The 27,876-nt window shown below is 36.6% G+C and overlaps 1 protein-coding gene across 1 annotated transcript in view; it reads left to right on the top strand.

The window, feature by feature from the left end:
• The window catches only part of LOC306844284 (protein FAM184A-like), a 135,398-nt gene that overhangs the window by 97,813 nt on the left and 9,709 nt on the right, over positions 1 to 27,876 (top strand). The window contains exons 14-16 of the mRNA XM_079376289.1: positions 12,307 to 12,491; positions 16,107 to 16,253; positions 27,470 to 27,587. Coding sequence (XP_079232415.1) covers positions 12,307 to 12,491; positions 16,107 to 16,253; positions 27,470 to 27,587 — 450 coding nt within the window. The remainder of the gene's footprint in view (positions 1 to 12,306; positions 12,492 to 16,106; positions 16,254 to 27,469; positions 27,588 to 27,876) is intronic.

Below are 27,876 nucleotides of genomic sequence, written 5' to 3' on the forward strand. Positions count from 1 at the left end.
AGAAATTATTCTAATATGCTGATTTGCTACTCAGGGATATTTTTTTTCAGGAAACAAAGTTCAAAATAACAGCATTTAAATGTCTTTGCTGTCACTTTTTAATCAGCTTTTTTTTTTATCTAATTTAATGCATTCTTTTTTAATGCATTAATTTTATTAAAAAAACAACAACTTTTGAATGGTAGTGTACGTGCATTCAATACACATTAAAATGTGTATTCAGTCTTTAGTATTCATTCACATTATAGTACACATTTATATTTGATCTCTTTTTGAATTATTATTTAAACAAATTATTTGTGAGTCAGTAGCATCAGTGTATTCCCATCATTCCCCGACTGTCTCCTACAGTCCCTTTGTCTCTTAATGAAGACAGAGACTAACAGTAAGGTTAGTAAGTGAATGCTTTTCCAAGAAAGGACAAATCAATAGTGTTCTGCCAACAGCTGGCTGCTATGAAAGAAAAGGACCTTAATAAATCCTCTTGTCATCTGGCTCATGTATAAGACTACAGCTAAACAAAAGAAATACTGACAGGATTGTTGGCCAAGCAACTGAAAGGTTGTACAATTTGAATCTTAAATGCAGACCTCAGTGGAAAATATGTCTATGTAACACTCATACACACAGAATCAAACTGCAAAGCACTTTCGCATCTCAGTAATGTCATGTGATTGAAGTAAAATGGCACTTTTTGTGTAATTGCACTCTGTTTTTATCTGTTTATCTGGTTAGTTGTGATATTTTGGTCTTCAGTTCAGTAGGTTAGCATGTGTCTTATGTAATACTATATTTTATGGACTTTTTGTGGCTTTGAAAGAATAGGATACAGCAATACAGGTTTTCCATTAATATTGGAAAACCTGGATTTTTAAAAAGTATTTTTTTTAAAACTAGAATTTAGTGCATCCCAAATCGGCGCCCTCAGGTGACAACGATCTTCTTTATTTTAGTAGCGCCATATTAATACTAATTAATTCTCAAGCTCTTGGGACTCAAATCTGTCTTGTGAGAACTTGCCTAATGTCCCACGGACAATAGCAGAGGTCAAAGGGCAAATTCAGTGTGATCTTTGCTAAAGAGAGGCTGCGAACTCAGAGAAAACCGCATCAGTGTTGTTCAGTTCTCTCAGGAGTTCAACAACCCCTGCACTGCTGGCGTCGGGAAGAATTCTATTTCTGCTAAGCATTTACTAAGCGTTTCCAGCCTCGGTGCATCATACATCACCCAGGAATAACAAATGAGCATACACTGAAAGCGCAGATGCACGTTTTTTGGGTCAAATTGTGAATATTTGTGTCTTGTGAGATTAGAATTGTTTCATGTGTGTGTACAATCAAACCGTGCATCTGTCTCGAGGACACGGTTGACTTTGTTGTGTTCAGTTTTCTGTATTGCCCTCACGTACTCTCAGTAACATCCCTTACATCATAACGCTGTAAAAAAGTGTTTAACCTTCCCCCAAGACTCCTGCCGATCCCACTGGTTATGCCAGCACAGTCAGATGTGTCATGAAAGAGCCGTAAGAAACATGGCTTTGTGTTTTCTAGATCAAGTCACAGTAGCAAAAGGTGTAAATATTGCTTTGTCAGTTAATTAAAATAAAATGCACTGGATGTCTTAACATTTAAATTGTGTAGAAACTAGTTAAATAATTTTATTTTATTTTATATTTTTTATTATATTTTATTTTATTATTTTAGTTTAATTTTTTATATATTATATTATATTTATGCACCAATGAATTTAAAGGGGACCTATTATGCCCCTTTTTTCAAGATGTAAAATAAGTCTCTGATGTCCCCAGACCGTATGTGAAATTTTACACCACAGATGAGCCCAAACGCGCTGATTTTGAGTATGTTGCTTTAAATGCAAATGAGCTGTTGCTCCCGGAGAAGAGGGCGGAGCTTCAAGAGCTGAAGCTCCTGCATTAACAGTGCTGGCCTTTACAAATAAACATTCCACTATTAGTACAAGCCTGTTATCTTTACAGAAAAGATTTCCACAGTTTCAAAGTCTGTGATCCAATTATACTGTGCATAATAAATGTGCGTTTATGAATTACACAGACGGAGAGCATGGCGTGATAAAAATAACAACATAGCTGGTCTCATGCTATCACAAACTTTATAAGTCCCACTTCTGATTATGAGCTCGACAACTTCAAGCGATCGATTCACATTGCTTTCATATGTAACTTATAACTACCACATTCCTATTCACGATCATTCTGGCAGCACTTGAAGGCAGCATCAGTGCAAACACACAATGATAGCTTTAGCAATAAGCCTTACAGAGTGCCAAGAAGCTCTTTCAGAAAGGCAATTTGGAAAACAAGCACGTGCGTCACTTTCAGGTATAGGCTACATTCATAATCATGTGAAACTTTTTTGGGTGTTGAGGTCAATAACGTTTTAATGTCGGTAATAATTTCACCACCACCAACACATGTAATATTCTCTCTAAGTTTCCATGTTCACTTACGAAAGTTAGCCATGGTTTTAACACAAATAATAAAAAATAAATAAATCATGGCCATAGGAAGCACAAATTAACCATGGTTTTGTTACTTCAGATAATAATAATATACAAAGACGTATTAAGAGAATATTTTTTTGTGGTTATAAAAACAAACAACAACAGCCTTAAAAATGACTTAAAATGCATTATATAAAAACAATGAGGCAAGCCTGCTAAAAAAACAATAGAACCATCACAGAAAATTCTAATACCATCACAAATTAAACACAAATGACATTACAAACATTACAAACCATCAAATTTTAACCATTAAAAAATGGTTTTCTGTAGTGTGTTTTGGGACATATTCCAATAGGATTTCTAAGGTGACCAATTACCAGCAGAGACCCACAGTTCATTACTCTGGCTGTCCATTACAGTTTCCATTAAAACCATTACAAGTCCCATTATAACCAGTAAAACCATTACAAATTTTGTGATAGTGTCTATTGTTTTTTTTTTCAACATCACGTATTATTACAAATGCTTGCAAAGGGACCCAAAGGCCTGGTAATTGCTGCTGTTACACTTACATTGATGATTATATACAGGACACTCACGTCATGCCTGCCAAGCCAGAGTCTGCTCGCGTCATGCCTGTCAAGCCAGAGTCTGCTCGCGTCATGCCTGTCAAGCCAGAGTCTGCTCGCGTCATGCCTGTCAAGCCAGAGTCTGCTCGCGTCATGCCTGTCAAGCCAGAGTCTGCTCGAGTCATGCCTACCAAGCCAGAGTCTGCTCGCGTCATGCCTGCTAAGACAGGAGTCTGCTCGCGTCATGCCTGTCAACCCAGAGTCTGCTCGCGTCATGCCTGCCAAGCTAGAGTCTACGGGGCCTGCTCACGTCATGACCGCCAAGATCAGGCCGATCACAAGATGGCCGCCACGCCTGAACCCCCGGCCAAGACGGCCATCACGTCAGAGTCTCGTCACGCCACGCCTGTCACCAAAATTTCCCCAAAGGATTTGTTTTGGGGGGGCTATAATACCCAAGTTCCTGCGGATGCGGAGCTTGGGCCAAGACTGATTGGGCCCACCACTGATGTCGGTGCGAGCAGCTGGCATCCCCAGGGCCTCAGCACTGGCTGTCACATAGACTGTTCCCCTAACGTGAGTGCTTCCTGTGAAGGCGGTTGCCATTTTGAGCGTGTGAGCTGCACACTGCGCTCCAGAGGCCTCTCCTGTCCACGAATCTGATCCAGAGGCCTCTCCTGTCCATGTATCCGCTCCAGTGCCTCCAGAGCCAGATCCACTGAGGTTCATGCTCTGCCTGCTCCGCCATGGCCTCTTGCTCTGCCTTCTCCGCCATGGCCCCCTGCTCTGCCTGCTCCGCCATGGCCTCTTGCTCTGCCTTCTCTGCCATGGCCTCTTGCTCTGCCTTCTCCGCCATGGCCCCCTGCTCTGCCTGCTCCGCCATGGCCCCCTGCTCTGCCTGCTCCGCCATGGCCCCCTGCTCTGCCTGCTCCGCCATGGCCCCCTGCTCTGCCTGCTCCGCCATGGCCCCCTGCTCTGCCTGCTCCGCCATGGCCCCTTGCTCTGTCTTCTCTGCCATGGCCTCTTGCTCTGCCTTCTCAGACCAGCCTTTGCTCCACGCTCCAGGTCCTGTTCCCCTTCACGGGCCTGGCCCTCCATCCCTCCCCCAATTCTGCCTCTGCTCCACCACCCTTCTGGACTTTTTGGGGTCTGTTGTGGGTTTTGTTCAGGCATCTGGAGCCGCCTTTTTTTGGGGGGGGGGGAATGTAAGGTCTGTTTTGGGTTTTGTTTCATGTTCTTGTTTTCATGTCTCTTATTTTGAAGTTTAGTCTCAGTTCCTGTTTGTTTCATGCTTCCCTTGCCCTCATGTCTCTTTGCAATTGGTTCCCTTGTTCTATGTGTCATGTTCTGATTGGTTCTCTTGTTCATTGTGTCATGTCTTCATTGGTTTGTTCATGTCATGTGACCCTCATTGTTTGTTATAAGTAGCCATGTCGTTGCCTTTGTTTCTTTGTCGTTTATTGATGTTGTAACCTGCTGTCGGTGAGTCTAGTCTGTTCATGCCATGCCAAGTCTGTTTCATGTCAAGTCAAGTCTTCGTCTGTTTGGATTATGTTTGGATTTTGGATTTCACCTGGTAAATAAACTGCACTTGGGTTCATCACTACACTCGTCTTCAGTGGAATCTTTACATATATCCTATTGGCTATTGGCTATTGACCAAACATTTAATTCAAATATCTGCTTAATCTTTCATTTTTTGCAACCTTTTTGCTATAGATGACACAACCTCTATAATTTCTTCAACAAAAAACATGTGGACATCACAACCCTAAAAAATTAACCACGGTTTTCATAGTAAAACTGCTTAATTTTCTTTTGCGTGATTTCTGAATGCTTGAGACCATAAAATCAATAAATGATTTAACTGGATTATTTTATAATATTTTTTCATTTTATCGTATTTCATTTTATTTTTTATTTTTTTTTATTTTAGTTTAATTTTGCACCAATTAATTTAAGGCTGCAATGAAATGCCTACTTAAGGTATGGATAGATGGATATGTCATTTTTATTGGGGTTTTTTATATTTCTATTTAGCTTGTAATTTTTCACTTTTAGTTTTAGCAATTTTAGTTAAAAAAAATAAAATTTTATTTATATCAGTTAGATGTCAAGGCAACATAATTGTCATTTAGATATTATCTAAGTTTTTATCTAGAGTTGTCATCTAATATTTATATTTTATTTAAACTGAAAATTATTTTTAATAGTTACATACAACAATAGCAACACTGCCCCTTTACAGATGCGTATTCTATATTTAATTTAGGTTTAGGGTTTTTCTTTTCGTTTTTTCTTTTCTTCAATAAGAAATAACAATTCCATTCTGCATACTGACAGGTGTTAAAAGCATGTTTGAAGACAGTTACAGAGACTCGCTGGTATTCTGTGGGGGGTTCCAAGAATCCCTTTCCTCATGCTGCATAACAGAAATCTCTCCTTCTCTTCTCCCACACTCTCTCTCTCCATATTTGTTTTATTTTCATACTCTTGGTTTACTGAGCTGTGTAAGATTTGCTGGCCAAAGCCACAATGCAAAGAATTGAGTTTTTCCTCTATAGTGATCGGCATGGCTGCTTGCACCACAGCGTCTCCTGGTAGACTCTCATATGAATTAGAACTGGCTTGAGGTCAGTTTTGTCCTCTGGCTGTTAATATTTGAATGTAATAAATCGAGTCTTACAGGCACATTCCCTTCTTTATTTTACAGGTTAGCACCAAGGTCATATGGTCTTTATGACAGCTTTATGAATTGGTTTGTTCATATGCGTTAAAGGAGCAATAGTACAAACACGATCATTTCATCCACGTGCTCAATAAGTGATCCAATGGCTCCCAGGGGTCTGGTTCCTCAAACGAGTGCCTGCTTTCACAAGAGCGCAGTATTTATTAAAGCCCGTGCTACTGTGCTGTGCTCCTACGCCATGAATCTCTCAGCCGATGGATAACCATTAGCGCTATCTTACACGGGTCGCCAGTTTTTCTGACACCGCAGATTTGCAGTCCGTAATAAACACCTCTCTCCCCAGTTGGTGAGATGGACTGTATGAGGACTGAGAGAAAGAGGAAAAGAGAAATCAAACACTCCCCAGCAAGGCTCCTGGGTACATATCTCTAACTATTCAGTGCTTTTCTCTGCCACAATAATGGAATAAATTTTAATTTTCTCACTTTGTGGATGTTTTCAGCAAATACTAATGTATTTGATACTTTGTAGTTCATGTAATTAATTGGAATTCCATGTAATTCATTTGATTACAACTTTAAAACTTTAAAAAGTGCTTTTGAGCAAGGCAATTACCAGTATTTGCTCTGTGAGAACTGACTCAAATTGCACTACAAGTCTGACTAATAATGCACTAAAAAATTATTTGGGTGAAAGCCTGTATCCAAGAGTAATAAATATAAATAAAGTTAAAAGAAGTAAATAAAAAAGTATCTTTACTGTGCATAATTGTCACTTTTATATTTAACAATTGCAACTTTATTACGTGTAAATTTGAATTTATATCATGTTTTAATATCTCACAGTTTGACTGTATATCTCCAAATATGTCTTTTCACAACATTTTTTTATCTCTCAGTGTGAGTTAATAGCTCTCTATTTTCAGCTTTTTGACATACCCTTTATCTAATGAAGTGATAATATTTTACAATATGACCTCTCACAATGTAACAAAAAATTTCACTGGGATGTTATTTTTCAAATTGTGACTTTTTATCTCATTAAGTAATAATATTTTACAGTATGACCTTTTTCTCACAGTGCGACTTAATATTACACAATTTTGAATGTTTATCTCATCAAGTGGTTTAATATCGCACAATATGACCATATTATTCTCACAATTATCAAACTTTATTTCTCATAATTACGACTTTTTTTAATCTCCCAAAGTGGCTTAATATCTCATTGTCTTTTTCTGATAATAGTGACTTTTTATATTATGAAGTGTTAATAATATTTTACAATTTGAGTATATTTGTCATAATGACTTAATGTTTCACATTTATAACTTTAGTCTATTATCTCCCAAAGTGATTTAATATCGTACTATTTTGTCTCTTTTTCAACTTTTTATCTCATAAAGTGATTTTAATATTTCACACTGACTTTATTGTTCACAACAAGATGTAATATTTTACAATATGACATTATTTCCCACAAATGCAACCTAATACAACCCCCTAAGCAGCAAATTAAGGGTTTATTGAGGGAAAAGTCGTGGTTAGTAGTGAGTAGTAATTGGACCCTAAAATAAAGTGTGACAGTGACTTTTATCCCTCAAGTGAATTTATATCTTACAGCGTGATTTGAAATCACCCATTTGTGACTTTATTTCTCATAATTGTGATTACTATTTCATAATTGCATTATATATCTAATACTTCATTTCTTATACTAATCTTATGTTTTATTTTAGTTTAAGGTAGAAACGGGTTTCTACAGTATATAAAAACGTATGTTGGATAACATAACATCAATCATGAATGTGGTTGAATAACTCTTATCCCACTAGTGCCACCATTAGCTCTCATTCCCCCGTCTCTTTTCTATGACTTGTGTGGCTCTCCCTCGATCAACAAGCTTTTGATCAGCAGCACACTGAAATTCAGCCTTTCTCAGGGCTTTCTGGGTACAGTGCCCAGGAGAGCAGAGCTCCACACATGCTCCCAGACACCTGCTAATCAGCCTCCTCTCATCTGTCTGCATGTCTCCTGACCTGGGCCAACATTAATAATGCTTATATTGTCCTACGCATTGAAGTACTCCTCCAGGGAGACATTTATAGGTGTCTCGGTCTTTGATGGAAAAGGTCAGATATGTTAACTTCAGCCCTCGCAATTTATACCCTTTCTACTTCAGGCATAAGAGCTGAAAGATTTCAGCATACTAGAATGAGCGCTGGACTTTTAAAGCCACGTGTCTTCAGGAGCGGGCCACCTGCTAATGCTAGATGACAGTTCCTGTAGGTTCAGCTCTGTCGTGACAGGTGGACGGCTGATCTGACATCTGCTGAAGGAGAGCGGTTTCGATGACCAGGGTTTCAAAGGTTATTTTGACCTGATGCTCGGGCTGCTGTTGAACACGCAAACATTGTGTGAGTGTGTGTGTGTGTCTGCATGTGCGTTCAAAGTCTTCAATCAATTATTCAGCTAAAGCTGGTTTCATATGCAGTCAGATTATGCAACGATACCCTGCCATTATACAGGTGTTTCAATCTCACTCCAGGCAAAAGTAGCCATTCATGAATAAAATATACAAATCTAAATTTGAGCATTACAGAAGAAGCTGGTTGTTCCCATAGTGAAAAAGCATATATGTAACCTTGCACCACAAAACATGTCATAAGATTTATTAATCATATGAAAGCTGAATAAATAAGCTTTCCATTGATGTATGGTTTGTTAGGATATGTTTGGTTGAGATGCAACTATTTGAATATCTGGAATATGAGGGTGCAAAAAAAATCTAAATATTGAGAAAATCGCCTTGAAAAGTTAAAGTTCTTAGCAATGCATATCACTAAACAAAAATCAAGTTTTGCTATAATTACTCTAGGAAATTTACAAAAATCTACTTGGAACATGATCTTTACCTAATATGCTAATGATTTTTTGCATGAAAGAAAAATGGATAATTTTGACTCATACAATGTATTTTTGCCTTTTGCTACAAATATGACTGGTTTTGTGATCCAGGGTCACATATTGCAGTTGCAGTTTGGTTTTGTTGCTTATGTTATAGCAGAAACACATTTTGGTGCCTGCCTGTGCAAAACATGTTTTTATCATGTTGCTATGCAGTTGCTAGAATGTTCTGTGGCCGACTACTTAGACTAGTCTTAAAAGTTAGTCATCAATTCTTTTTTCTTCAAGACTGGCCATAACTTTTTAATTCAGCTACATAAAGTATACTGGTCAAATTTGAAATCTAAAAGAATGATTATACTTGGTTAACTGCTAGTTATAGTCAAACCAGTTCTTAAGACACAATCTTAACATAGTGACTATATTTACCCCAAGATGGCTGCTAGTTAGTTACTTACTTATCTGATTCAAAATAGTACTTATCCACCCTCAAGATATTGCTTGGATCCCATCTGTATTTATTGGATTCTTTCTTATGTTTTATCGTTGAACACACTGTAAAAACCAAGCTGTGAAATTTACAGTAAACAACCGGCAGTTGTGGTTGCCAGATCTTCAGCGCAAAAATGTGGTTGCAACATTTTAGGGCTCACAGGATCAACTTAAATTTACAGTAATAACCTGTATTCCATTAACTGATATTAATATGAGTATACCAACCTATTCAAGTGCTAAAATCTGTTTTTATAATGCACTGAAAACAATCAAGAACACAGGTGGTGATGAGAAAGCCACAAAATGAATTCACGTTCATCAAAAGTAGCTTTTCCACAAGCTGAGGAGGTAAATACTAATAGATAGAAGGTACAAAAGTACAAAACACTATCATGGTAACATACCAGACATGAAAATAATGCAATAAACATTCATTTAGCAACAACGACAACAAAAAAACCTTTTACATAACTGATAACAAACAGTTATTTGAATTTAAACATTTTTAAAAGTCTACAGTTTGTCGCTGTAAATTATAAGATGGCTTGGTCAAAATTTGTACATTTAACAGTATTTTACTGTAAAATGACATGAAATGTCTTCTTAGGTCTATTAAAAATGATCACTGTAAGGGACTTTACTGTTAACCCTTTATCTATAGCATTTTACAGTCTTTTACCATTAGAATGACAATAAAATTATAGTGCAGCTTAAAAAAAACCTTGCCTGACTACAAATATATAGTCAGTGTAGATGTGAGAAGCAGGCCGCTGTGTGCTCCAGGCGCTGCTCCGGTGGTCTTCTGGAGGCACAGTCTTGAGTTGTGTAAATGAAAATGTCACAGGCAGACCCCTGACAGTTCTGCTACAGCACATTAACATCACGCATACATCCAGTGAACGGTCAGGGAATAAAGACCATTTTGTTTTTCCTCAACACACATCTGAGTTCGAGCACATGAGTGTTCATTCATGAGCTTACTGAGATAATTCAACAGCAGGAAGATCAGATGTTTTCTTGACATGCTGTTGATATACAGAAGGCTTAGATACTTTCTTTTAGGGGCCAGATTGTCCATATCTTAGTAACATGTTCAAACATATTTTTAAAAATATGCCAAAAAAAAAGGACCAATTGCATAATCATGTGCACTTTTCAGCCAGTCTTTCAGCCCATACAGAAATGATAATTATCTTGATAATTATATATGGGAAGGTATGGCTACTTTATTGCATTTGATTCTATAACTATGCTGTTTTAATACTGTAATATGGATCATTAAACTAATGGACTGCTCTAAAGAATGACATCATGCAGAGTAGGAGAAACAGACTGGCATTGATTCAAAGTTTTACTATTTGGACAGATTTTTTTGGAAGAGAACGTGCTGTTTTTGTGCTTCATTCTCAAGATGAACCATCTGTTGTGATTTGGAGTTATTAACAAATGCTCTTTCAGGGTAATTCACGGTCATCTACAGTGGCTGTGATATTTTTGTAATTATGTGAGCGTGTATACATTAGAAATAATTTTCACACCAGGAATACGCACAAATTTGTTTTTAATACAAATGTTTGCTATTTATTACTTTTTCTGCTGACATTGGCATCCTTTATCACGGACTACGTCCTGGAGGAAGCCCCTATGGGCCACAGGTTTTCTTGGCCACACACACCGAAACCGTTATTGAGCTAATTGTTGTGTGAAATGATATTTACAGACATTCAGAGTTGGATGAGCAGATTGTAATTTGATTAAGCAAGAGCCATTAACTGCATAAAACTGGAAATTGGCTCAGCTGTATTTTCCAGGAGGATTTCTACTTCTTCCTGTGCATGAGGCATTTAAAAGTCAAAGTGTCAGTGGAGTGGAAAATTTCCCATGAGACAAGCGTTGTCTAATTAATCTAACCCAGGCTGTACTGGAGTCTGATGTATACAGTTGTGTATATAATCGTTACAGTAGAGAACAGCCAATGTGGCAGTTTCTATGAGTATAGTATACTTTGGTGTCCCATTACTTTTTTTTAGAGGCATGAATGTGATGTTTGGAGTGAGAACTATTATACATGTTTGATAAACTGTTATCTAACAGAATATTAACATATCCTGAGCTCTTTAATGCATCAGATCTTGATGAATTTTTAAACCATCAAAATATAATGCAAAATGTAAAATTACCCTTGTAATTTTAGCTTGTCCAACAACTAAAATAATTTTTTTATTTTTTATTTTATTGCTTATTATCTGTGTTTTAAATGATTAATTTTAAAGAGTCAGGCTCTAATTTCTACCCTATTTGGGTATTGTGTGCTGTATATTAAAAGTTAGAAAAGTTGGATGCCATATAATGGAAAATATATTCAGATTTCAGTAACGTCAGGGTTATTGTGAGTCATTTTGCATGCAGAAAGGTTAGCCAATGATAGCAGATGTCATTTGCATATAAAATCCTTAACAGTAAGAAAACAGCCTGTTTAATTCTAAAGGTCAGAGAGAGGGCAGAAAATGTGGACGTAAACTATGAAAGTACTCCTGAATTTTTTTTTATTTTATTTAATACTGGTGGTTTTTTTTGTTATTCAGTGTTTTATTCAGTGGCATAAATTTCCTCGGTGTTCTGAAATGTATTTATGCAAGAGAAGTTTCCTCGCTTCATTTCAAAACCAATTTATTTCTAGTACATCGTCAGAAACATTGTATTATTTGGGGGGGGGGGGGGTGCCATTCAAGTAACTGAACACTTAAGAAAGTTGCTGAAATTTGTTCCACAGTAACTTCAGACATGGACTCAAGGCCCATTAGCTCCTGACGTCCCTCAAGAGATGAAACTCTAGTGCTAAAACCTCCATGCTAAAAATAATGCTGTAGATCTGCTGGCTGCTCACAACCTTTATTCATTCATAACTAAACTATTAATATATTTGAAGATGTAGTGTATAAGCAACTCAAACCAGATGGATGTGCCATCAATATTAGATGCCATTCCCAACATAGTCTCAAAGTGCAATCTGTGGGAACTCCATGTGTCTGAATTCAGATGTTTCAGGAAGAGCCTTCACATCACACAATCCACGCTCTTACGTAACACACGGCATTCTCAAGTTAGGTCAATCTGGCATTTATTTTGACCTCGGTTTACCTTGCGTTCTCGTGTGTTGCAGGAATGTGAGCTTCTGAGTCGCATCTCAGATCTGCAGGAGGAGGTCAGTCGCAGGAAGAAGCATATTGCCGATCTGGACCACGAGATTCACACCCTGAACGAGAACATCAGCACTTTGACCAAGGAGCTGGAACTCAAGGGCAAAGAGGTTTTGAAGATCCGTAGCGAGGCCAATCAGCAGATCAGGTGAGCCTTGGATTGGAGACTGTGAAGTTTTCTTGCATTTAGGCAGTGTAACAAAGTATTTTTACTTCATTACATCAGCTCATAAAAAAGTTTGCTAACATTACCAGTTATTTATGAAAACATTTTTTCTGAGTGTTCAAAACATCCTTTTTTAAATGTTGTGAAAATATTATTTTATTGGTTACACAAACATTAAGGGAAAATTCAAATTTTCTTTGAACGTTCTTAAACAAGTAGTAACATTTGACAAACGTTCAATTTAAATGTTTAAGAAAAACATTATTTCAAATATGTATAAATAACGATTTTGTGCTAACATTTTTAGAAAATTAGGAAAGACCAAATAACAAACATTCTATTAATGTTACTGGAAGAACATTTGTTTGTAATTTTGAGGGAACCTTGCCAGAACGTACTTAAATACTTCATCTGAGTATTTTTATTTTGGGAAACTTTTACTTCAATACATCCAAAGCAAAATATTGTACTTTTTATTTCACCACATTAAAAAAAAATATTGTTCCTCTTTATATTGATCTTTTTTTTTATAAAAAGTGTTTGTCTTAAGAGCATACTATCAGTCCTCTGTCGTGTGTGTCATGTGTTCCCGCCTCTTGTGTCCATATTTGGTTTGTTTCCTGCCCTTGTTTAGTGTGATTATTAGTTATTCTTGTCCAGCTGTGTTTGTCTCTATCTATTATTATCCTGTGTATTTATAGTCCTGTCTATTCAGTTTGATTTCGTCTGGTCTACTCGTTACTCCCCAGTGTTCCTGTCTGTGTCAGCCTTGTCTTGCCCTGCCTTGTTTGGATTCATTAAAGACTGTTATTTTGAGTTTACTCCTCATCTGCATATTCCTGTATCCTCCTTGCTGTGTGCACCGTGACACATATAGTATCATTCGTCTTAATAAGTGTTTCTCATAGCATTCCTCTTAAAATGTCAATGCATATCCCCCCAGTTGTGACAGCTTTGTGTTGTATTTTTATTCTACTCATTAGCTCATGTTTACACACATTTTTTTTCATTTTTCATGTTATATTATTTAACTTATTTTCACACTTTATCATTAACTGCATTAGTAATGGATATTCTAGTAATAAGTTTGTTAATAAAAAGTTGAAAAACTAAAACTAAATCTGAAAGTAAAATTTAAAACCATAAAAAAATGTATAATAATTAATAAAATTAATAAAAAAAATGTTAACTGAAATAAAATGAAAGAAAAATCTTTTTAATTTCAGCTAGTTGCCAATACAGCACTTCCCATTTTAATTAGTTTAACTTAATAGCCAAACCAAAAATAACTAAAACTAAAACTGAAATAAAAACTAATAAAAAAAAAATAACGAAATGACAAAAGCACACAACAAAATAACTAAAACTTTAATTAAAATTAAAATTTAAAATTAAGCAAAAATTAAAACAAGCTAAAATTACTTACTGGAGGAATATTTGATTTTGTACTCTATTTGTGTGTGTCATCCAGCACTGCATTTAGGAAACAGTGAGTAAACTCATTGCAAAATGAGAAAATTTCACCTCACGTCTGCATGCATGGGGTTGCATAAGGTCATCCTTGTTCAGTAGAGAACATCTGCGATCCTTAAACAACCTCTAATGTGACATTCCCCTCTGGTTTTATGTGACAGGAGTCATTGGTGATGATGAAAGAGATGGAAATTCAATTATTTTCAAGCAGAATGGAGTTTCAAGTGGGTGAAAAAAAGAATAAAAGAAAAAAGTGCACCATGTTCTTGCCTAGAAAGTCCTATTTTGTTTGTCTGTCATTTTGCCCACAGTCGTCTTGGTGCTGTCTGGCTCTTTTGGACAGTGTTGTGTGTCTTTTGTAGTAGTTTAAAGAAAAGGAAACCGACTTTTTTAAAAGGGAAATCAATCGGATTAGAAAACCCAATCTCATCACAGCCATTATATATTTTATTCAGGGGGTGATATTAATATTTCACCCTTGTATTAATAAGTAAAAAAGCCATTTCATTACACATAGTGGCTGTTTTGAGATAATGTGATTGTTTAGTAACACACATCATAATGCAAGACGGGTGCTGATCTCATTTCACTTTCAATTATGTAACACTGAAATATCCAGGTCCTGAGATAAAAGCGGCAAATAAATTGCATCGCCGTTCCCCAGAGGTGCATCATTTACCGAGAGGAGATCCTACTTTATTGCTCTTTATGTGAAGCCATCACAGCATATGGCTGAATTGTGTTTCAGATAAAAGCCATATAGCATATAAATAGCAGTATGGAAAATGAGCATGTCCTAACCAAAAATCTATAGTATGTAGGAGGAAGTGTGTTTTCCTTTTGAAAACAACTCTTGTAACACAATGCTTTGTGAATGTTATTTACTCAGACTAAACATTTGTATCAGAGCAAAGAAACAAACACTGAGCTAGATGAACGTTTCATGTAACAGAGGAATCAAAGGAAGTGCTCGCTGCGCTAATAGATCACAACAGTGACCACACACTTTTGTGGCGGCCCTGCTTACATTTTTCTTATTTATTTTCCTCCTAGAGACTTCAAAAGATTCTTTAATAAAGAGCTCTAAGCCATGGATCAACCAGCTCTGAGCTGAATAGCAATATTACAACTTTTGAAAAAATTAAATGTTTGAAAATACGAAAAAAGACAGTGTATTTTATTTTTTAAGGGAATGAGTTATACTGCAAAATATATTTTTGCAAACTAGTCCTCCAAACAGTTGTAAACACTGTTTAAATATACATTTGTCTAAGCTTTGTTTTCTTAGATCATATCTGAAGTATATTTTTTTGTTTGTTTTAAGCATAAATGTAACACAGTTGAGTGAGATTTTTTTCCATAAAACAAGAAAAAAAGAATATGTGTATATGTATAGGTTAATAAAAATAATTTCAGATTTGTAAAATACTTTTAATCAGCAGCAACGTATTAAATTGATCAAAAGTGACAGCTGTTTAGAACTTTGTTCATCAAAGCATCCTGAAAAAATGTATCATGCTTTCCAAAAAAATATGTTTTTTAACATTTATAATATTGACAATAAGAAATGTTTGAGCATCAGCATATTAGAATGATTTCTGAAGGATCACGTGACACTGAAGACCAAAAATTGTGCATTTTAAAAAAAAATTACATTTTATAGTCATTTTAAATTGTATTATTTCAAAATATTACTGTTTTTACTGTATTTTCAATCAAATAAATGCAGCCTTGGTGAGCAAGCAAGACTTCTTTCAAAAACAATAATATGAAATCTTTTGAATGGTGGTGCAGATAAATAATATTTATTTGTTTATGCATGGATGCATGTATTCATCCAGTGAACTATTATGAATTTGAATCTAAATGATTTAGTGAATCAAAACTATTGATTACATTTCCCAGATTAGAAGTATAAAATACAATATACAACATAATATATGCAAATATAATTTTGTATCACGTATTTTTCATTTATTTCCATCTCAAAATCTATTTCTCTGTGGATGAAATGTCCTTCAGGCCTACAGCTGTAGTGCTGTGGGGTTACAGAGAGCTTTGTAGAGTCATTGAGAGTGACGTGTGTGTGTTTGTGTGTTTGTGTGTGTGTGTTTGTATTCACAGAGCTCATGAGCAGGACCTGTGTAAGAAACACGAGCGTGAGATGGCCGAGCTGAATGCCCTCCACCACAGAGAAACACAAAACATGCTGTCAGACTTCAACAAGGCCCAGGAACTGCTGAAGGACAAGATCTCCGCCCTGCAGATCCTGTGAGTCCGTATGCCATATACAGTATGCGTATTTTGGAGGATGAAGGTTCAGTAACTTCTGTTTTGACTGGTTGTTTACATGCATTTGGTGACAGAGCAAAAGGACACCAGACTGTGATGTAGACTCAGAGGGGTTGGTGGAGAGGGAGAAGATGAGGACAGTGTTTCTGAAGAGATGCTGGGAGGGAGACAGAGAAGATATTTAGATATATATCTCGCGGGAACTGAGAGCAGAACAGACGACCCTGTCAAAGCAGCTCAGATAAGAGTAGCAGATGCCTTTAGCTTCAAAACATGCTGTTTTTGTGTATTTCTCGTGTTTGGATTAGGGTTATTTTGTGCTCTGACACAAGACATTGTTCATATGGAGAAGCAAGCATGTAAATAATGCTCTTCTCCATTTAATGAATTATTGCTGCTATGATTACTGTAAAATGCGTTTTAAACATATTTTTGTTTGTGCTATTATAGTCAGGGCTGGAGATGGGGGGGGGGTTGGGTAGGGGGACGGAGTCCGGGGAGTGAATTTCGAGGGGGGACGGCGTTTCATTTCCAACTGGTTAGGTTTAAAATCAAAATAAAAAAAAATCAAAGTGATTTTTATATTTTATTCATTCAAAGGACTACGAAAGTTCTGCACATAAACCTAGCGCAATACATTTGTGTTCGCTACGCAATGCAGTCTTTTGTGATTGGCCATAATACCTGCTGACTGTAGCCAATAGAAATGCTTCTCTATCGGTGCTCCACGCGAGCGGCTCCTCACAGCCAGGGCTGGCGCGTGCATATAGGCGAACTAGGGTGGACAGGTATTTTAATTTATCTTTTGAGCATTCCTTTGGAATTATTGCACTCATATCAACAAGTTATCACCCCTTATTCTAAATCGAAACTTTTAACTTTGCGTCATAGTAATGCCGGGGGGGGGGGGGGGGTTAGTCAATTTCTGCGTATAAATATTACGCTAAATAGAAACAGAAAATCGTGCTATAGCCTACGCAATTTCATGAGATCGTGTTAGACATCAATTAGCTATTTACATTCAAGCTACATTCAACCTTAAAAACCCTTAAAATGTATAGTGAAAAGTTCTTTAAAAGCATCTGGAATGCAATAAAGTAATTTTAAAGCTGTTTTTAAAGCATTTGCTGCATGGATTAAAAAGATAGGCCTGTCTTATAGTTTTTACTGTAAGAAAAAAAATACAAGTGACCATGCTGGAGCCTCCGTATCCTAAAGCTCGCTTCAGCTTCCACTCTCCACACAAACTGTTGGATATGCGTCTAACAGCGCACATTTATATAGGTTAAACATTTAAACTAACACTGAGATATGCTTGAACTATAGGCCTATCTATCGATTTTATTTTAGTCAAGTCGTGATGATTTGATAAGGCTAAATTAATCAAACATAGGCGATCAACTCACTTCTGACGCTGGCCGCTTGGTCGTTGCTTAAAAGAAAGAAAAAAAAACATTTAACGAACAAAAAATGCTCCCAAGGTTTTGCTAAATTAACTTTATGAAGAAAAAAAAAAGAAACGAAGCCTAATCACTTTTCCATTACATACAAAAATGAACTATTTTAATAGGTAGCTATAAGCTGTTTTGGGAGAAGGGGAAGACTCATATTGCTGAGAACCAAAAAAAAAAGAGTTTAAAACGTATTTTTTTCCCAGTACATCCATGAAATTTCCATGTTCCCGCTTTTAAGCCACAACCTACAGATCCCACAACACAAACATAAAATTCACAAACATAAGGGCCGCCGGTGGTGGAGCTGGACACGGAGTTGGTGGTAGTCGAATCATTCATGCTCATCCTTGAAACTTTAATATTTTTAGGGTTTTTGAAAAACTCATAAATTCTCTTTTGCGATATGCTCATGCACTTCGTGTCTAACTGAAATTACGTCCCTCAAGGTAACCTTAGTAAAGCATTGTAATCGGCAACAACAAATCTGATTGGTTAATAATACACATCGTGATTTGATTTGAATTATTGAAATACTCCGAACTCAAACACAATCAAATCTCTTTTCATAGTCAAATCCCAAATATTCAAGTATAAATATACAGTATATTTTATATATATAGCCTATATTTTTTTTTATTCACAACAGTTTACAGTTGCCCACAGAAAAAAACAGGGGGTGCTTCAGCCCCTGTCCCGCACTGCCCCCCACCTGAGCGGCGTCAATAGGCTACTCTCAGACCCTATATACGCAGAATACGCAAGCTGCATAGGGCCCCCGAAACACTTGGGGTCCCCCTTGCTCGCAAAGATGTTTTAGTTTCGTTTGTGAATTTGGCCAGCGGTTATGAAAACATGAATAATCATTTCTTTAAATGTGGTGCGCTGTCACCCTCTCTACGTAAAAATCTGTCAAATCATGTAACGTGAATGTCGTACAGTCTCTTGCTCAAGACTAAAAAAAAAAACAGCTGAAAGTGTACCGAGCCGCAGAAGAGATACTGTTTCTCGAGTGCTTTCCATGAGCGCAATTCGAAGCAGAGAGAGACACATGGACAAATGCGTTTCATCCGTTCTTTCAGAGGATGGAGAGTAAGGGATCATTCACTTGGTTGACCCACTTAAGTGATTACCAGCTGGCATCAGTTGCTTTTATAATGTGCACTTATACTCTAAAAATCACGGTTATTTTATTGCAACATTTTTTAGTGTTTGGGTAGTTTTTGTGTAACCCAGCTCCTATAGGACAGTCGCAACAACCCAGCGTTTGCGTTTGCAATGAGTGCGAGCAGATATATATTCTCTTCGGGTGAGAGCAGTTCTCAGTGCCGCTGACTTATTTCTTTAGCCAAATATAAGTTTGTTTCATTAAATCTATAAAAATGTAAACCATTTTATTTTATGCAGGACTGTTAGGAGAGGTGGAGGTGTAGCCGCTCTGTTTAAAGATGTTTATCAGTGCAAGCAAATGTCATTTGGTCAGTATTTGTCTTTTGAATACCTGGGTATTGTGCTGAAAGGTGCTCCACGCACCCTGTTTATCATTATTTACAGGCCTCCAAAATATTCTCCAGCCTTTGTTGATGAGTTCACTGAACTGTTATCAAAGATTTCCTCAGAGTTTGACTGTTTTGCTATTGCAGGGGATTTCAATATTCACATAGATAATGCAGAAATCAAAACTACAAAAGAAATTATAACTGCTTTAAACACTTTTGACCTGAGTCAGCATGTGCACGGACCCACACACAATCGTGGACACACTCCAGATTTACTCATCAGTAGAGGTCTAAACATCCATTGTAATTAAGGATGTAGCACTATCTGATCACTTCTGTATTTTCTTTGATATATTGATCTCAGTCACCACTGAATCTAGATCTGTCTCTGTCAGAAAGAGATGCATTAACGAGAACACTAGTGCGCTATTTATGAAGGCTATATCATTAACACCAAGCATTTCTGCAGACCCTGTTGATCTTCTCCTGGAGTCATTTAACTCAAAAGTTAAGAATGTTATTGATGATATTGCTCCGATAAAGGTCAGCAAGAAGACGGGCAGACAAAAATCAATTTGGAGAAAATCTACAGCAGTTCAGAGCATGAAAAGACAATGCAGAAAAGCTGAGCGGATGTGGCGGAAGATGAAACTCGAAATTCACTATAGCATCTATAACGACAGCCTTCATGCTTTCAATGTGGAACTAGCCACAGCTAGACAGACTTTCTTTTCAAACCTTATAAACAGTAACTTAAACAACACTCGCACTCTTTTTGCGACAGCTGAGAGACTGACAAACCCCCCAAGTCAGATTCCCAGTGAAATGCTCTCCGACAGCAAATGCAATGAGTTTGCTTCCTTCTTTTCTGAGAAGATCAATAATATCAGAAAGGAGATTGGCACATCCTCAAGTTATGCAGAGGTCACACAGATTCGACCGCAATTTCAAAAAGAAGTGACTGTGTGTTTTTAAAAAAATTGATAACAAAATTTTGGAAGAAATAGTACAGCACCTTAAATCTTCAACCTGCTATCTTGACACACTTCCCACATCCTTTTTCAAAAATGTGCTTAACTGTTTAGAAGCTGATCTCTTAGAAGTAGTGAACACCTCACTTCTTTCTGGGACTTTTCCAAACTCCCTTAAAACTGCAGTTGTTAAGCCCTTTCTGAAAAAGCGCAATCTTGATAACACCATGTTGAGCAACTATAGACCCATATCAAATCTTCCTTTCATAGGTAAGATCATTGAAAAGGTAGTTTTTAATCAGCTGAACAACTACTTAAACTCAAATGGATACCTGGACAATTTTCAATCTGGTTTCCGAGCACATCACAGCACAGAGACAGCACTCATTAAGATAATAAATGATATTCGCCTCAATTCTGATTCTGGCAAAATATCAGTGCTGGTACTACTAGATCTTAGTGCTGCGTTTGACACTGTCGATCATAACATACTTCTAGAGAGACTGGAAAACTGGGTCTGGCTTTCTGGGATGGCACTCAAATGGTTCAGGTCATACTTAGAAGGGAGAGGTTATTATGTGAGTATAGGAGAGCATAAGTCTAAGTGGACGGCCATGACATGTGGAGTCCCACAAGGCTCAATTCTTGCACCGCTCTTGTTTCGCCTGTATATGCTCCCTCTAAGTCAGATAATGAGGAGGAACCAAGGCAAGGCAAGTTTTATATAGCACATTTCATACACAGTGGTAATTCAAAGTGCTTTACATAAAAGAAAGTGAAATAGACATTAAAAATCAATAAAAACATGGAAATAAAAATAATAAAAACAAGGAAATTTAAGATGATATAGAAATTGATTTAAAATGAATTTAAAGAAAATGATTATACATAAAATTAATTGCAGTCAGTTCGGACATATAGCACAGTGCTCATTCAAATGCACAGTTAAACAGATGAGTTTTGAGTCTTGATTTAAATGTGGCTAATGTTTTAGCACATCTGATCTCTTCTGGAAGCTGGTTCCAACTGCGGGCCGCATAATAGCTAAAAGCAGACTCCCCTTGTTTTGTGTGAACCCTTGGTATTTCTAACTGACTCGATCCTAATGATCTGAGTGGTCTGTTCGGTTTATATTCAGTGTATTCAACCAAATAGCCTATCACAACTATGCTGATGATACCCAGATTTACCTAGCCTTATCTCCAAATGACTACAGCCCCATTGACTCCCTCTGCCAATGCATTGATGAAATTAACAGTTGGATGTGCCAGAACTTTCTTCAGTTAAACAAGGAGAAAACTGAAGTCATTGCATTTGGAAACAAAGATGAAGTTCTCAAGGTGAATGCATACCTTGACTCTAGGGGTCAAACAACTAAAAATCAAGTCAGAAATCTTGGGGTGATTCTGGAGACAGACCTTAGTTTCAGTAGTCATGTCAAAGCAGTAACTAAATCAGCATACTATCATCTCAAAAACATTGCAAGAATTAGATGTTTTGTTTCCAATCAAGACTTGGAGAAACTTGTTCATGCCTTTATCACCAGCAGGGTGGATTACTGTAATAGTCTCCTCACCGGCCTTCCCAAGAAGACCATTAGACAGCTGCAGCTCATCCAGAATGCTGCTGCCAGGATTCTGACTAGAACCAGAAAATCTGAGCATATCACACCAGTCCTCAGGTCCTTACACTGGCTTCCAGTTACATTTAGGATTGATTTTAAAGTACTTTTACTTGTTTATAAGTCACTCAATGGCCCAGGACCTAAATATATTGCTGATATGCTCACTGAATATAAACCGAACAGACTATGCTATATAAATAAACTTGCCTTGCCTTGCCTATGCAAAGCCAAGTCACCTAAACGAGCCGCATCGGTCTTTTTGCGACTATGAAATGTTTTATTTTTACTTCTAAAATGCTTGTTAAACGAGTTTAAATGTAAGTTGTATAGCCTAAACGGTAAAATATGTTGTATTAAGAACTGTAGGCATATTTGACGAAAATAAAGGCATTTAGGCAAGAAAGAAAGAATTAAAAAACTAAAATAAAACGAAACCAACAGCAACTAAATAAAATAATAAAAAATAATAGTTTTCTAATCAATCTCAGCATGCTTTGATTTTGTGTCGCTAGTCAATAAACATAAATTAAAATGTTTTTGGTCTGCGCTCTGGAAGTGTTCTGTTAATTCTGCCAAACTTTAATTACTAAAACTAAATTAAAACGGAAACTAAATTATATAAAAACTATAGGCTAGAAAACTGTTCACAAAATAAAAACTAAACTAAAATTAGCCAAATTTAAATTCATTAATTAAAACGGAAGTTTGTGAGATCACGATGAACTAAGACGAGTGACAGCTTTTAAAGGGAGTTGTAGGCTACGACAGATTTAGACATTTTTGATTTTATACAAAAGTCAATATTAAGTGAGTTACATTTTAGGAACAATATTTGTCTGATTGTGCTCTATTTCATCAACGATAGTTCCAAAATAGATTCCAAATAGTTCCAAACAATAGATGATGCAGAGATGAATTGTTGATGCGGATTTCATTAGTAACTTATTCTTCCTGATTATTATTTTAATTGAATTTATTGTTTAAATAAAATTTTCGATAAAAGAAAATCTAAATTAGAATTTTTTGGAACAAAAGATGACATTTAATAAAGTTAGAGGCATTACAAAGGTGAAAAAAATAAGGAGTCAAATATCGCCTTCGGGAAGGTTCATTTCTGTCATTGATCAGGTGTTCTTTTTTTTCTTTTTTTAAGTAGGAGCACAAGTGCTCCTGAAAAGAAATGTAAGCGGCGTAGAGTCCATAGAATGTAAAGTTAACTTTTAAAAACTAATTTAATGTAAAGTTACCTAACTAAACTATCTTTAATTTGGCCAGAATTGCAGGTGCCTGTCTTAATATCCAAAAAGGTTTAGAGAAAATATGAAATAAGTTTAATGTTACTATAGATTATAAAGTGTTTTATAATTAAATACTTCCAAAAGGTCATCTAAAATTACCATTACCATGAATATTATTCCACTAGATGTGTGAATAATTTAAGTTCAATACATGTAAATATGTCAATGCATCAATACATGACACTTTTTGTCATAGAGATAAATGGAAAAATGCCCCAGTTTATTTCTATTCACCCTCATTTTTGCTTAAAATGGTCAGTTTTATATATCCGCTATACAGACTTTGAATGATAAACCTGTTTAGAGGAATTTGAGTCAGAAAGACAGCCGTACATGAACAGGAGGTGTTTGTAGGTGTATATGCGTGTGTGGATATAAATATAGAGAGCTGGCAGGGTTGTAGAAGAGCTCTTTGACTGTAGTTATTGTTGTCAGAGGTGACCTAATTTAGGTTTACTTGAACGAGAACACCAACACATCCAGCTATTGAACAGCTTGTCGTATAAAAATAGTTAATCTGACTGCCTGAATCTACTCAGTATTCACAACTGAGAATGATAATGAATAATTTCGATTCTGGAAGTGTGTGTCGTGACATGGAAAGGCCCCCACGGTCCACAAAATATCAGGAAAAGATAGAGTTGCAATTTAACAAAGTGCAAAATATCTGAGGTTCATAGTGTTTTAAATGAATCATTTATCAAATCCTTCTGTGAAAATGATTCTTTTGTGTGTTCATGAGACAAAGGGCTGATCTTAAAGGAATTGTTCACCCAAAAATGAAGATTCTATCATTTATTCATTCTCTTTGTAGTTCCAGATTTGTATGACTTGCTTTCTTCACTGAAATAAAAGGGTAGATATTCATGCAACCCTTTTTAAGATCCAAAAATGTACCATAAAAGAAGTAGTCCACGTTCTGTATTCCAGGTATTCTGAATTCAAGGCATTATATTCAATAACAAATGTCATTAGTTGTCTTGTGTCTGGCAGCTGATCTTGATGCAATGAGTTTCTTCATACTGAAGCACAAATTAGTTTTTCAGAATCAAAAACCCTTAAATGCTTTATAATTCTCATTCCTAGTGGTTTTGGTTCCTCTTATTGATTATTCAGTCTCTTAAGAGTTCCATTAACGATTCTTTTGGTACTTTTTAAGGAAAATAAAATAAATTTTCACTGACAAAATTAGATCCTATGAATAATAAGTGAGTTAATTTTTATTAGTCTATTTACAGGCTTAATTGATAAAAAAGAACCAGCCTTTTGTTCAGGAATCGTACTACACAATCATACAACGCTGTATATTTTTACCTATCTTATGATTTAAGAAAACTTGGTTATATGATGCACAAGTTATTTGGGCCTATTTTTATGCTATTTTCATTGTGTATTTTTGTCTTTTTTGTCATTTTTGGATCTTGACAGCTCCATTCACTTACGTTGTGTGGAAAAGATAACCTGTTGTGTTCCACAAAAGAATTACTCATACAGGTTTTTGAATGACATGAGAGTGCATAAATGATTTCAGGGTGAGCTATTTTGAAAATTTGCCTCATGTGAGCATTTTTAGTGTGAGAAGTTGTCAGTCTTGACTGAACAGAATGAGGTCTAGTGTGAAGCAGTCATAACTTGTATCCCTCTGCATTTCTTAAGCGTGCCATCTCCAGGTGTCCCTTAGGAGTAGAGATACACAGCCAGCTAATTAAACATAACACAAAGCTATTAAAATGACAGTCCTGTCCTCTGTGCAATTAATTATTATGACAGCTGAGCTTCCCCAAACCGAGTCCTCCAACCAGTTTTAAATTTCAACCTATTTAAGTCTCATGAATATTTCATGTGTGTGGTGATCCTCAGTGATCCTCTTCTGTGGAGCATGGGCTGCTCTACTGTAACCGCTCGAGTGCACTCTGCAGGCTGCATGCGCTGTTTTGTTGCTGTCACCTTAAATGGATAAATATTCTTGATGAGAATGGTGTTTATTTACTCAGAAAGGCCCATTCAGTGAACCGCTATTATTAATCTGTTTAAAGGGGTCATTTCTTATGTATAGTTTTAGCTTTTACATGGTCAACTAATAATGTTTTTTTTTTTTCCATAAGCAGTCATAATTTAGTTTTTCATGACTTTTCCAGATTGATGGATGGACAGACAGATAAAGAGAAATGGATGGATGGATAAGAGGAGCGATAATTGGGGGGATGGATAAACAGAATAGATATATGGATGGACGGGTGGATGGATAAACAGAGCGGATAGATAGATAGATAGATGGATGGATGGATGGATGGATGGATGGATGGGTGGATGGATAGGTGGATAAACAGAATAGATGGATGGACGGGTGGATGGATAAACAGAGCGGATAGATGGATGGATGGATGGATGGATGGATAAACAGAATAGATGGATGGATGGATGGATGGATGGATGGATGGATGGATGGATGGATGGATGGATAGGTGGATAAACAGAATAGATAGATGGATGGACGGTGGATGGATAAACAGAGCGGATAGATAGATAGATGGATGGATTAACAGAGCTGATTGATTGATTGATTGATTGATTGATTGATTGATTGATTGATTGATTGATTGATTGATTGATTGATTGATTGATTGATTGATTGATTGATTGATTGATTGATTGATTGATTGATTGGATGGATGGATAAACAGCAGATGGATGGATTGATGGATAGATGGACAGATAAAAAGATAGACAGACGGATGGATGGACAGATAGATGGATGTCCTTGTTTAGAAGTGAAGTTGTCTGAAATGGCCATTTTCAAATGTAGTTCTTGAGGCAGGAGAGTGTAAATCTGCGAGGGCAGTGCCCATCCAGCCCCAGGTTTAATGACCTATTTAGTTTGAATAGATAAACATGCCCTTAGTAGTTAAAACTGCAGTGTTGTCCTCTGTTTGCAGCAGTTTAAAACTATTCATGAATCAGCCTCTGTTTCATTATTACCAGTAGTGGTGAAGTCCTTAGGGGAGGTTTTCATACGAAAACAGCCATCAATCTTAACCCTGTATACCTCTGGGGAAGCGTCACATTAAAGATTCATCACACATTTAGAAGCATCCTTCAAAGATGCCGAAACTGTGGAGATATTGATCCTCGATGACACCGATTATCAAAGAATTCCTGCAGATGAAAGAAAGATTGAGCGACGGCTATTCAAATGTGCTGATGATTTTAACTATCACACAATGTGAAATAGCGAAAATAAAAGGCAGAGGCCAATATCATCACAGTGATATTATCAATGGTGTTTTATTCATTCTGTGTTCACAGCACAAAGCCGTCAGCTTTGCTTTCTAACTAAGCTGAAGTGTCTGAATAGTCAAATTTCACTCTCAGTAATGAGTCACAAGCCCAAACAGATGACAGACTGATTGTAAACAGAGTGGCGAGAGGGTTGATATCTCAGTTTCTAAACCATGTGACTTATCTTGCTGCCTAGACAGCATCCTAATCATGGAAACTCTTAAAGGGATACTCCACCCCAAAATGAAATTTTGTCATTCATCACTTACCCCATGTCGTTACAAATATGTTAAAGCTTTTAAAAACAATTTAAGATATTTTAGATGAAAACCGGGAGGCTTGTGACTGTCCCATTGACTGCCAAGTAAATAACACTGTCAAGGCCCAGAAAAGTGTGAAAGGCATCGTCAAAATAGTCCATCTGCCATCAGTGGTTCAATCTGAACTTTATGAAGCGACAAGAATACTTTTTGTATGCAAAGAAAATAAAAATAACAACTTTATTCAACAATTCGTCTCCTCTGCGTCAGCGTAGCGCCATTTTGGAGAATATCCGCTGGATGCAAACTGCGTATGCTGCCACATGGATACCTCTTCTATGTTTATTTACGCTTTGATTTGAATGAAAACAGCGTATCCGTGTGGCACAGCTGACACAGAACAGCCTACGCCGTTTGCATCCAGAATAAAGAATAAAGTCATTATTTTTATTTTCTTTGTGTACAAAAAGTATTCTCGTCTCTTCATAAAGTTCAGATTTTAACCCTTTAAGTGAACAATTTGAAGTGTTCTACATAGTTAACAACTCTACTGCCTACACAAATAGTGCTTTGCATGCTACTTCAATTGATTTTCAAAAGTGTTATCATTAGCATGTTGCTAAGCTAACGTAGCAATGCTTTAATGAACATGAAAACACAAAAAATCTGTTAAAAATTGTCAATTCTTGATCATTTTCATTAACTGGTTTATTTATAAAAACAATGTAAAATGTTAATAATACAGACATTAAGATCCACTGATTTAAAGGTTGTAGAGAATCTCATGCTAAATAAAATGTCTTTTCTCTTTAGGTTGGAGGGAACAGAAGACAAATTCCGGAACAGAGAGAGCAGGCATGAAGATCTGCAGACAATAGCCGAACTGAAGGATATGGTGGCCGAGAGAGAATCTTTGGTCAAGAAACTGGTGGTAAGAGCACTTTAAGAAGCGTGACATGCTCATTCACAATACTGCAGGTTTATTGTGAAATTTTCTGTTGTTACACAAGACGAGGTATCCCACGGGTGCTCGGTCCTGCTGAGATTAGCAGAGTCTCGCAAGACTGGAGGGATAGATCTATTTCAGGACAGACAACCCTGCTGAAAAGACCAGCTTAATCTTGCTCTAGACACAGTGACAACTGCTTTTCTATGAAAGTCACTCCTTAAAACAATGGTGGTTTACGAAAAACACTTTCTTTGCTCATAAAAATAGCTGT

Source organism: Barbus barbus, assembly GCF_936440315.1.
Source record: "Barbus barbus genome assembly, chromosome: 24".
Taxonomy (NCBI): Eukaryota; Metazoa; Chordata; class Actinopteri; order Cypriniformes; family Cyprinidae; genus Barbus; species Barbus barbus.